General features: G+C 42.5%; 1 protein-coding gene across 5 annotated transcripts in view; it reads right to left on the bottom strand.

Annotated features, from left to right (window-relative positions):
• Positions 1-900: 900 nt before the first annotated feature.
• The window catches only part of ADAMTSL1 (ADAMTS like 1), a 418,285-nt gene continuing 406,634 nt past the window's right edge, over positions 901-12,551 (bottom strand). For all 5 annotated transcript variants that reach the window (XM_062017375.1, XM_062017376.1, XM_062017378.1 and 2 more), the window contains 5 exons: positions 12,122-12,302; positions 9,039-9,246; positions 6,765-6,874; positions 5,562-5,782; positions 901-3,540 (listed from right to left, as the gene is read on the bottom strand). In XM_062017375.1, the coding sequence (XP_061873359.1) occupies positions 3,434-3,540; positions 5,562-5,782; positions 6,765-6,874; positions 9,039-9,246; positions 12,122-12,302 (827 nt within the window). In that variant the 3' untranslated portion in view covers positions 901-3,433. The remainder of the gene's footprint in view (positions 3,541-5,561; positions 5,783-6,764; positions 6,875-9,038; positions 9,247-12,121; positions 12,303-12,551) is intronic.

Genomic DNA, 12,551 nt, shown 5'->3' with positions numbered 1-12,551 from the left:
AGCTGGCTTTGAAGGTTTCTAAGTCTTTTTGAGCCATATGCATAAAAAGAGAATAATTAGTCTCTTGAGAACCTAAACTGGTGTGCTGTGCATTTTACATCAACACCAACTTCTATACTTGTTTTCCTCAAAACAAATGACCAAATTCCCATTCCCTTCAGTTCTGCTGCTTGGAAATTTTACATCCGGTCTTTGGCTTGCATCTTGCTGTGTGTTTATGTATAGCTGGGGTGCTATTTACTTGCCATGTAGATGTCTAAAAAGCACATGCAGAAATATCATACTAGGGAAACAACAAATTAGAGCAAAATCACTGCTCCTTTTTAGAAGAGACGTATCATTTCTTTGAAAAGGACAACAGCAGAAGCAGCTTAGTTTTCAAACTTGATTTTGTCTCTGTTAAAAGAAAACACTTTTGCTATTTGCATTTTTTCCTTCTACCTCCCTTCACCCTGCCTTGTAATTCTGACCATTACCAAGATTCCTTCTATGTATAAATTTGATGATTCAAAAAGTTGGAAGCTCCACTACTGAAGGTAGCAGCAATCTGTAAGGTAAGACTGAAGTGATAGGGATTGCTTCATGCCATAGATTGTTGAGGAGAGTTAGAAGACATCTTTAAGCAGTACTGCATAGGAAAAGAAGAGAGTATCCTTTTACTGATTTCCATGATCCTAGGACCCTGTCTCCAAGACAGGGTGTAGACTCTTGGTGGCTGGGAACTTTCCAAAATAATTTGTGATGTTATCTTTCCCCAAGGCAGGAAGATCATGTGTACTTTGTGTAACAGCTGTGTGCTGCTATCACAATACAGAATAAGGACAGAGTAGGCCAGCAGCTTTGATACTTTGTTTGTCTTTTGTTTTGAAGATTAATAAACAACATGTCAGACAGCAGTAGTTAAATAAGTAATCTGCATTACTTGTACAAAAAGTTACATAAATACAAGTTTGTTGTCTCATTTTCTTTAAAGAAGGAAAGCATCCCTTCATAAAATATACAGCAATCCTTATCTTACCAAGATGCTGTCAAGTTACAATTCAGAGGACAGATGTGTGAAATTAAACACACTGTGCAGACACAACACAGTGGCCCCTCAAGGTCCTATTCTTTGGTGTTTATCCTGTACACAGTTACATAGGTACTGCTTAACCTGTGATCATTGGAATACGTTTTGCTAAGAAATTAAAATACCTCCCTGCGCTGCCTTTTGTTAACTACTGTGCTAGAAATACCCACCACATCGTCATCATCATCATTGCTGTTATTATTATCATTATTGTTACTAAGGAATTGTCCTGCATTCCATGCATAATTGTCATTTCACAAGTTAAAGACGTCATCTCTTCCTCATCTCATAGTTTATAAAGCACTCTGTGCACAGTGAAGCAGATCCCCAGTCAAATGCAAGTGCTATTAAAATGAAAAGAAATACAGAATTGCTGTTGATTTTAGAGGAACAAAATTCTGGGGAAATTAAAAAAGAACCAAAATAGTTTTATCTGGACAAAATAATGTACAGTTGTTAATATTGCACTTTTTATACAAGAAATCCTAATAAATATACAGAAAAGATATACATTTACATACATAGAAAGACATTCCTCTCTTTTTAAATAAAAAGTCACACTGATGTTTAGCAACACTATTTCTTGAAGACCCATATGTGGTAACAGCATTCACTGCCAGGTGTGTTTTGAAGTAACCCAGCTTGAGACAGTTTAATGTCATGAAGCTGGCACTGACCTCAAAAGTGCACTCCCAGTTTTGCTGAAAAATCCATGTGTCACAGTAGCTGTAACATGGCTTTTTGTTAATGTACCGCAAGGTATGAACCCCACCGGGAGTGACAGGAGGAGCACAAGCAAGCCTTTAATTTAAAGATGGCCTTGAACCAAAGCCTTATATCCAGATAGCTTTCCTTTAAGGTTTTACCATTCTCAACCCCTCTGCTTTGCATATTTCCTCTAATTTTAGGGCCTTATTCTGAGCAGAGCAGAGAGTGCTCAGGAACAAAAAGGATAAAGCACTTCACTGGCTGAAAGAATAAGCACTGCCGCTAGCCAAGGGCAAAGACTCACAGACAGCATGCAAAGTCATACTGGGGGTTTAATGTTTATGCCTCTAATTTTAACATAATCTCTTCAGGGTGTTATACATGGACTTAAAAACGGTGCTGTGGTCAGAAAAAATAGCGCCTGTTTTGTTGTGGGGGGCAGATGGGGAGGTGTACGTTTGCTAAGAATTATTGGAATTAGTCTTCTGAAGCTGACACTGAATCCATTCTGTTTCTATTCAGTAGGAATACCCACAAGAAGTCATAATACAGCTCTTTTCTACTACCTGTCCCAAAAACTTGGCTGCCAGGAGAGAGAAATTCCATGTTAGCAGGACAGGAAAACCCACTCCTCAAGCTCTTTTCCAAAACCCTAGGTCTGAAAGCACCTGAACTTGGAACTGCTACATATCTTTTTTTTTTTTTTTTCCCCAAGGGTATGATATATTATGTGAAGTAGCTCCTGTTACCACAATTTATCTTCTTCCTGCCTGTGCTCACCATGGGACAGCATTTTCAGGTTTGTATTGCAGCCTCTCAATAGCAGAACACACTTTATATTCTTTCCCTGTATAGTAATCATCACTTCGCCTCTGTGCTGAGGGCAACCCTCCTATCCTCAGTCCTCCCTCACAAGCACAAACTGGGAACATTTTCAAGTGTGTTTTAGACTCACACTACACACTATTGTTTGACTTTCCCAGACACCAGCATCTGCACATCATGATGCACTCAAGCATCATGAGGATCTCCCACTGAAATAATTTGAAGGCCTGGTGTGAAGAAAGGGGTTTAGAAAGAAAAAAAGGAGTCAATTCTTGGATGTAACAAATACATTTATAGACCAAAACCTCAGATGCTTGTAGTCTCAAAGTAGTCTAAGATAGATGTATCTCAATGTTTAGTCTAGTTGTTTTTTTTTCTTTTCTCCAATACTCCATGACCTGTTAAGACATTTAATTATTTGTTTTGTGCTGTGGTGGTCTCACCTGATTCTAGGTTTTCACTTTAATTCACTTCCCCATCTGCTTGCTTGTGTATTCCCAGGCATTTACATGGACTATGGGGCAGCCTTGCCCCTCTCAGGCCCATTGCTGGTGGCATGGACCTCACTGACTCTTTATGGTCTACCCTCATGACTGGTTTTTTTTGCTGCATTCTGTCTCACAGAGTCATAGAAGGGAAAGCTTGTCCAGTCCCCTCAAAGCAACGATTTGGTGAAAGATTTTCTTTTTTTTTTTTTTTTTAAAAAAAGGGAAATAAATAAATAAAATGAAAAAAAGAATTCCATTCCATTTAAATTTTCTGTAAAAGTCATTGCCTCAGTGAAGCAAAAGCTGTGATCCCCTTGTTCCTCCATTTTCTTTGCTTTTGTCTTCAAGCTTTTCCACAGGTCCCACAGCAGCGTGACTTGAACTGGGTGAGCTGGCAGAGTTTGAGCTGCTTCACTTTCTCACAGTACCTTGTGGTGTCTCTGCACTCCACTGCCAAAGAGGAAACAAAAAGGACAAATGGTGAATAAATAGCAATGAAAGAAGGTTTCTTATCTGAGTGAGAGGGCAGCTAAGAGGGGGATCAAGACAGTTTTATGTTGGAGGGTCTCAGTATGAGCGTGAGCTTGACTTGCTGCAAAGAACAAAAGTGAATTTCAGGCTTCCAAAGACTCAAAGGAGAATGTGACGACCAGCCTTTGTGTTTAGAACCAGGGGAGAGAGCTTCCAAGGCTGCTCCAATACTTTGTCAGTTTTTCATCTACCAGTATTTTAAGGATGTTCTAGGAGTTTCATGACAGTTGTTAAACCAAAGGTGAAGTGGTAAACAAATGACCAGAGATAGGCAATGAAGCTAGTGAAGGGTCTAGAGAACCAGTCTTAGGAGAAGTGACTGAGGAAACTGGGGCTGTTTAGTCTGGAGAAAAGGAGGTTGAGATGACACATAATCATTCTACAACTACCTGAAGGGAGGTTGTAGTGAGGTCAAGGTTGATCTGTTCTCCCGAGCAATGAATGACAGGAGAAGTTGGAAATGGCCTCAAGTTGTGCCAGGGGAGGTTTAGATTGGTGATTAGGAAGAACTTCTTCACTGAGAGTTAGACACTGGAACAGCTTCCCAGGAAAATGATGGAATCTCCATCCCTGGAGACATTTAATAGATGCATAGATGAGGTGCTGAGGGACATGGTTTAATTTAGTGACAAGCCTGGCATTGTTAGGTTAGTAGGTGGACTTGATCTTAAAGATCTTTTCCAACCAAAATGATTCTATGATTCTATGTTTCTATGATTCTATAGAACTGGAAACTTATTTAACAGGGTGGCTCAAAGGTGCTTTGACTAGCCTTTTGCATTTGAAGAGACAGTGTGTAGGAGTGTCACTACAGCTGACTGAGAATTGTGTTGTGTTTTTCACATGGGCATTGCAGAACACAACCTAGGGTGAAGGACTTAGGTCCTGGTTTCATCTGGACAGTTTTTATTTCTCACAGCCTCCTGCTTTTGAGCTCCCTATTGCAAAACCTGTCCACTATCTGTGTAAGACCTGGATTATGGTGTTGCGTGAGGGAGTTCCACTTTCCATGAATAGGAAGACAAGTGAATCATCACAGAGGAGTTGTTACAGCCCTCTCATGTTATGTTTGTGGCAAATAACCCTGTTGTTGTTTAGATGTAGGATATTTCTGTATGTCAGGAAGTGGCTGGAGAGACAGTAAAGAGCTTAATTTGTATCTGCACACTCCCTCAGCCCTTCTACTTCCATAAGGGCACTCCAAACTCAGGGGTTTGGAGTCCACCTTGTCTCTACTGAGAGGGAGCTTCATAGTTGGTGTGTCCATAGGTAAGCATAGGAGGGTTCTGCTGCTTCCTCTGCGACAATTGCACATAGACTGTCTTGCATGCTAGAAGATGGAGTCTGCCCATCAAAATCAGCACATGAAGTGGGAGCCAGGGCAAATGAAATATAGGGATTTTAACTTGCCTAGTGTTTCCCCAGGTGGATGTTGCCACAGAGGGGTGTTGCTTCTTAAGAGGCGTAACACCCCCATTTTTTTTGTTTTGCTTTTAAAAATATCTGTAAATTTCCTAGCCTTTGGCACACCCAATTAGTTGCTTGTCACCCAAAAGAAGGCAGCCTCCATCCATCAAACTATTCCCATCATCAAACTACAACTGCATTTAGACTTACTGCATTTTAACTATAGACAGGCAGCAGCTTGTTTGAAATCCTTGTTTTTCTTTCTATCTGTTACAAAGATGGCATCAGCCACTTCACATGCTACAAACAAGAAGACGCAGTCCCAGTGCTAACACCTTTGCCAACAAGCCACAATGGGCACCACCCACTGCTGGGGTGCCGAGCCATAGACACTGCATTTTGCACGTGTTTGGTGTGGAGGTTCCTCAGGACACCTGTCTGCAAGGCCCAGTGCTCCATTTCCAAGAGACTCTTCTGCCTCCCTTCCTCCCTCCTGCAGCCCTGCACTGCCTCCCCTCCTCCCAGCAACATACTGTTTTCACAGGGCGTGATGTTGCAGCGCTGCCAGTTTGTAGGCCTTGGCCTCCAGGAGCAGTGCTGCTCCAGCACGGGTTTGTTGGTGCGGATGTGCACACAGTCCACACGCCGGGACTGGAAGCCGTAGCTTCCGCAGGTAGCTGTGCAGATGGTCCACAGGCTGACCCTCCAGTACACGCCACAGACATCGGTCCAGCAGTTCTGGGTGCTCAATGGCCTGTGGGTAGGAGAGAGAGAGGGGCAGCCCATCACCACCCTGTCCAGGGGGGCAAGCACATGCATGCTGTGCCAGGTGCCATGCAGGCTCCGAGGACTGCAAGCATCGTCTGTCCCCAGCGTTCCATGCGCTCAGAGCATCCCATGGGCCAAGCCTTCAGCAGGTGCAAGTCAGGCTAACTCCAGCACACTTAAAGGCAGCTTGTAACTGCACTCAAGGACCAGACCCCTCAGTAGGTGCACAGTGGTATAGCACCACTGAAGCTGTATGACCATTTGAACTACTCAAGGATTTGGCCAAAATGTCCCCTCTGTGAAGTGCCAAACCACAGGCTCGCTGAAAAGATGCAGTGAGTGTGAAGTCACAGCCTGTAAGAACCAGCAGAGTTTTAGAGTGTTCTTAATGGCTTTACATCCACCGGAAACAAAACTGGTTCTCCAAACTCCTCCTTTTCTCTTCAACACATTCTCACAGAATACGCATAGGCACATTTTGCTCCTACCTATTTGTCACACAGATAATGAAAACACTTGAGTGGAGACAGAGTCAATTATATCATCTATGATCAGGCATGATTCACGTACCTAGCTACTATGTAAAGTAAATATGTTTTTACACTGTCGACAGTGGAGTTTATCTGCAGGAAAACAAAAGCTGCAGAGCCTTTTTCTTCCTCCCCCAGTTAGTGCTTGTGTTTAAATAAGAGAGAAAGGGACTGGAAACTTAAGAGGAAATAGCACAGCCTTTCAGTCAGGATTTGGGATGCCTAGAAGACTTTCCAATCATTGGCCAACTAATGATTTTTTCTGGGGCTCATAGGAACAAATACCAAAGCCTGGGCTTAAGCCTGGTGAGACTATATGGGTTGCAGCACAAACTCTTTGTTATACAGAGGAAACTCAAAAGGCGTCAGTCAAGTCAATAGTCCATTCAACAACTCTCCAAAGGTAGCAGTTTCAGACACAAGGGGTTCCTGTCCTACCTTGGTAAGTCACTGCACTGATCAGATGGCACGGAAGTCCCATCTTTGGTCCGGCAAAATACCTGTCTGTGCTGTACAGCCAGTCGTGGTCCAACACAAGGCCCGTTACACTGTGAACACAGAAAAATCAGGTAAGGAAGGTAAAAGGCAGAATGTGTTCTCCTTTTATAAGACTGCTGGTGAAATAAAGGGTACACTGCCAGGTAGTGACTTGAGATTTTGAGCACTTCTTGCATCTCTGCAGGCTTCTAAGGCTGGGCGTGCAGCCATCTTCTACCCTACCTCATCCTCCTCCAGAAGCATTAAAACTGCATTTCCTTTTCTGCTCTGTAGATTAATCACCTCTTTATCAATCTTAAATACATCTGTTAGGGCAGAAAAAACATGCTTTCCTGTCATTAGCAAAGGGCTTATGATCCATGCAGGAAATCTCAATACGTTCCTTCCACCGCTCATTTTGCAGCTTGTACCATCACAATTTATGGGCAAGCAGTTAATAACCACAGACACCAAAAATGAATTCCACTGCATTTAGTAATTTAAAAGCATTGAAGAACAATAAACAAAAGCAGCAAGCATGAAGACCACAAGAGATCTGCAGGCTTTCTCCAATATTGACGGTCTCCTAACCTATTTTTCAAGTTTATCAGTCACATCCTTACTGTTTAACTCCTCTGATTTTCTCTTTTAATTAAACTGTAATTAACTATAGGTAAGAAGCACATATTTATGTTCTTTTAAAATTATACCAACTGTTAAAAGCAGAGTTTTTCTAAGTATCTGGAAATTATACTCAAGAATAAACTGAGGTTCACAAAAGAGACCTTAGCATGAAGAAGGAATTTTTGCCAGGAGAGGCCTGCTTAACTGATCCCCCTACCCCATCCACCCCTCTATCAATAGGATCCCTATTTCACACTAACATGCATTCCTCACATAATACTCCCCTTCAGCTGTTATTTCTTCCCTCTCTGGCAAGCGGGAGAGAGAAGCCACTGACTTCCATGTTTTCAGTTGCTCATAGTCAACCTCCTCATTGAGCAAGATGGGTGGAAATGTCATTCATGGGAGTATGTGGAGTATGTCTGTGATAACTGCACAGGTTAGCAGTCCTCATCACCAGCGAACCTGAGTCACTATTATGAAAGCACTATGGGATTACATAGTGGAGATCAAAATGCCACTAATGAAGGAAAGGAAACCAAGTCATGCCAGAGGTGGTGGCAGAGTATGTAGTCTGTTTATTTCCAATGTGATTTAGGAAATTTGGTCACTACACCTGGGCAACAGGGACTTGATGCCCCTTGATGCTACTGAGAAGGTCATTGATCCACTGAGCCCCTGAGCTACTGTTATGTTCCTAATTCTAATTAGATAACAGTCTTATGGCTTGGAACCACCACTGTGGAGATCTTTGGGATAAACTCTGTGAATTTCTACTCCTAAGTGTGGACTGCAGTAGACTCATCAGCCATCACATAAGGCTCAATCAAGCTGGAGTAGAGAGAAAAGAGAGGAAAGCATATAGCAGTGACTAGTCACAGGTTATAAGTGACTACATATTGACAAATGCCTTTTCAGGAAATCTCGACGTTCATAGCGAAAAATACAAAACTCTTATGTGGGTTCCCACAATAAAGCAAGTTGCAACATTTGGTACTTATGGCGTGAAGCTTTTCAACATCTGATTGTTGTATGAAGCTGCAAGGTGAGAATTTCAAGAGCTGCAAAATAGCATGAAGTAGTCTGAAAACACTTTTAGCTCTCCATTCTGTTTTTTGTCATGAAGCAAATCAAGAAAGCCCTCACCTTTTTCATGTTCTCCATCAATATCAGTAACTTTGTAAAACTGAGTTATTATACAATCTACATCCCACCTTACCCCTCTCTTTCCCCCCTTCTCCAAATCCATCACAACCATCAGTCCTGGCTTCTATCAGCCAAAAGTGAAACACACACTGGATAGCATGGGGAATTAAGACTTGGAGAAGGCTGTTTCCCTGATGTGTCACTTGTCATTAGAAAAAGAAGCTGCAGACCATTGAGGATGATCCAGGGGTCAGCAGTAATAGTGCTGTTCACAAGAGTATTTCTGGGGATCACAGGGAGCTTCGGTGTGTCAAACATGGAGTTGAAAGAGCTGAGAAAATTAGCTGCCTCATCAAAAGCCTGAGGTCTGTATCTTAAACATGCTAAGGTGCAATATCACTCCTTGTCACTTTTCTTCTAGCCCACAATATGAGGCTGTCCTTGGACTGCTGGCTTATTCCTTACCTGACCCCAGGAGGAGACCACCCACTCAACGCAGGGCTGCCTGTTACAGTTCTGTGTGTCTACAGGGCGCTTGGACACCTGGGCACAGGCCTCATTCAACATTGGGACTGAGCTGCCTGTTGCCGTCAGGCGCTGACATGTCACTCTCCGTGTCTGGATGCCTCCGCCGCAGCTCTGTGTGCATGGGGACCATGACGTTACCATCCACCTGTGAGACAAAGGAGAATGGGTCAGGGAGCAGGCACATGACACCATTTGTGGGACCACTGTTTTCAACACATCTTGATGTATTGCATCAAAGAAAGGCAACAATGGCTTGGCTCATTCCAGGCATGACCCTGGTTGTGGCTGAGTGCCTCAGCCTTTCATAGTAGTCATTGAAACCAGCTCAGAAGACGAAAGCTGAAAAAGAGCATTTTTTTTTTCCAATTATATTTCTGAAGGCTCTTTGAGCCCAGAACTCATTTTCTAGCCCTTAAGGCTACTTTTAAAGGCTTAGTAAATATTTCTAGCCCAGGCATAGGACTTAGGCATGACTACTTTTACACTGCTGTGCCATGGAGGCCTCAGTCACAGCCTAAGATCACAACACCAGAAACCACTTGCCCATTTACATCATTTAGTGGTGAAAACTATCTCCATGAAGTTACTGGAGTAGCTCACTGGCTGCTTTGAACCTACTACTGACAGAATAACTAAAAACCCACTGGGTCCTGTTGGTGTCTGCCTGCTCTGTTATACCCCTGACACCTGGGATAATCCAGAAAAGCTGGAAGGTCACTCAGAGATAGGGCTGGTGCATTGTCAGTCCAAGGACAAATCTCCTCTTGAGCTCAGACTATGTATTCATTGGTGGAGGCTGAGGCTCTGAATCCCTACATGCTGGATTTAAAAAATATGGTCTCACTAGTAAGAAGCCCGTAACAACAGAAAATAATAATCCTGGTCCAAATTCTTACCAAGATGGACAGCATATTTTGTCTCTTTAGGGATCAGTAAGTGAAATATTTTTACAGTTCAGGTTTTGGAAGGAGGGAGGTACAAAAAGGGTGACTTTTTACTGGTTTCCTGAAGAGTTTTATCATCAAGTCAGCAGTTTGCTTTGTTAAGTTCTAGAATATTTGGCAGGATTTGTGTGTTTTTGGGAGGAAAATAGTGCCTACCACACCCCCCAAAACAAAGTAGGCAATAGCTGGTCTCCAGTCCTATATAGAGCAGCATCCATTCTATTCCTTAGTCTTCTGTTGGTAACTAACTCCCATGGTCCCAGAGACAAGTATTTAAACAAACACATTCCTAGAAGTGGAAGCAAAGACATTGCTACCTTTTTTTCACACAGTTCGGTGAGGTTGAACCTGAAGTTTCTGCACCCTTATAAGGCCTGGCTCTTCATTTCAATCTGCTTTTACTTGCAAGCTTACATCTCAGCAGTTTCTCAGAAGCTGAGAGAGGACTGTGGGTTGTGTTACAGCTCAGTCAAAGTATAAAAAGATGTAAGCCATTCCTAAGGAATTTACCACCGTCACCAAGGAAAACTGGTGCTAATGAGCATATTTCACATTTGATCTAATCACTTTTGGTTTCCTTCTTATAACTCAGCTGGAAACTCAGAAAACATTTGCCTGCAAGGAGGGGTAGGAATATATTTTAGAAAGTAACTAAACAGAACCTTGTCATTTACCCAAGATACAGCAATAAGTGGAAAATCTGGCCACTTACTCTCATCAGGCTTCTTGGCACTTTTCCTTGCCTCAACTTATTTAATACAAGTCCCAAATCACTGTTGAATGAGAGAAGTTGTACTAAACTTCTCTTGAAACCCTGACTACTTTTAAGTGTTTGTATATGGAAACACACCATGTCCACAGTGGCAATAAGGGAGAGGAGGGAGTAAAAACCTAGAAAATTATGGAAAAACACATTTACATATCTCAGCTATAGAGTCACTGAATTGCAGAAGCAGTCCATTTTTAACATGGAAGGAGTAAAACATTACACTGACTCTCTGGATAGGCACTCTGGATGAATTTGTTTTGCAAGGGTGTCAAAAAAGAAAAATGTTTTCATAGAATCATAGAATGGTAGGGGTTGGAAGGGACCTTTAGAGATCATCTAGTCCTACCCCTCTCCAGAAGCAGCTCCACCTAGATCAGGTTGCATAGGAACATGTCCAGGTGGGTCTTGAAGACCTTCAAGGAAGGAGGCTCCACATCCTCCCTGGTCAGCCTGTTCCAGTGCTCCATCACCCTCACAATGAAATAGTTTTTTCTTATGTTTAAATTGAACTTTTTGTGTTCCAGCTTCCAGTTTTGTGTGCAGAGGAAGTAGCAGAGGATGACCTAAGCGTGGTCAGAATTCCTTCAAGTTGTCCTGACTCCATCGTGCTTAACAGTAACAGAAAAATGAGGGATTAGAGGAGCAGAGAGTTATAATCTCAAAGAAACCAGAAGATAATAATCGAGGCAGAACTCAGTCTGACTCGTCCTTCATGCCATTAGATCTGATAGGATGTGCCCATTTTATGAAAGACCTTTCCATTTTGCTAAGGGAATTCTTTGTAGCTGCAGCTATAGTCCTGACTGTGTTGATGTGCAGGCAAAACAGGAATTCAGAATAAACCTTCCCAATAGCTCCTAAACCTAGCTTCTTATCTGTTATATTGTTTGGGATAAACTGGTATGAAGTCATGTAGAACACAAAAAACCAAATGGCCCTAAGGTTCTTGGGTGACTTAAGTCCCATATGTACAGAGCTCAGAACAGTCATGATATTTACATCCACCATAGGATGAGGCAGGAATCACCCCAGATAACTCAAGCTGTGAACTTTGCCAATAAAGAGTCATCAGCAGCCTTTCTGTTATTTTCTAACCTAGTTACTAAAGGAGTAAACTCTTTCTACCATGTCCTGTCAATGTTTTCCATGAATCTTCATACAAATTCCCAACTCTTTAGGTTAAGCACACACAAATTCCCTTTTAGACAAGACTTTTCTCCAGACAGGTACCAGAGAAGCTCCACAATGCAGACTCTTCAAGCACATCTTAAAAGCATGTATGGCATTTTAACACCAGACAGACAAACCGTGAAGGGCAGTCTTTCCTGTTGCATGCGATGGGCTGCAGGGCTGGCTTGGGCTTCTCTTTGCAGTGAGATATGTTGACTTCGTCACCATCCAGTAAGCACCTCAGCTGGGGCAGCTGCACGCCTTTGTGGCCACAAGAAGCTGAACAAGCCATCAGCTTGTCCCCTGACCACCAGTATTCTGCCAAAAAGTGAAGAAGAGGTGCATCAACACTCACGAACTGCCAGCAGGAGAACTTTAGAAAATAAACAGTCAGCGATATTTTCCAGGATGAAATGTTTGGACTTGGTGTTGTATGTGAAGGGGAGCTACCTACTCCTCCTACAAGGCACCACACAATTAACCTGATGTAACCCACTGGTGTAACTGATTATCTCTGGCGTAACCCAATTTTTTGTACTTCGAAGCATCAGACATGGAAAGTAAATG

This window comes from Colius striatus, chromosome Z (genome assembly GCF_028858725.1).
Source record: "Colius striatus isolate bColStr4 chromosome Z, bColStr4.1.hap1, whole genome shotgun sequence".
Lineage (NCBI taxonomy): Eukaryota > Metazoa > Chordata > Aves > Coliiformes > Coliidae > Colius > Colius striatus.
Note: the sequence above shows the minus strand (reverse complement) of the source record. Positions and strands in the feature narration are given on the sequence as shown.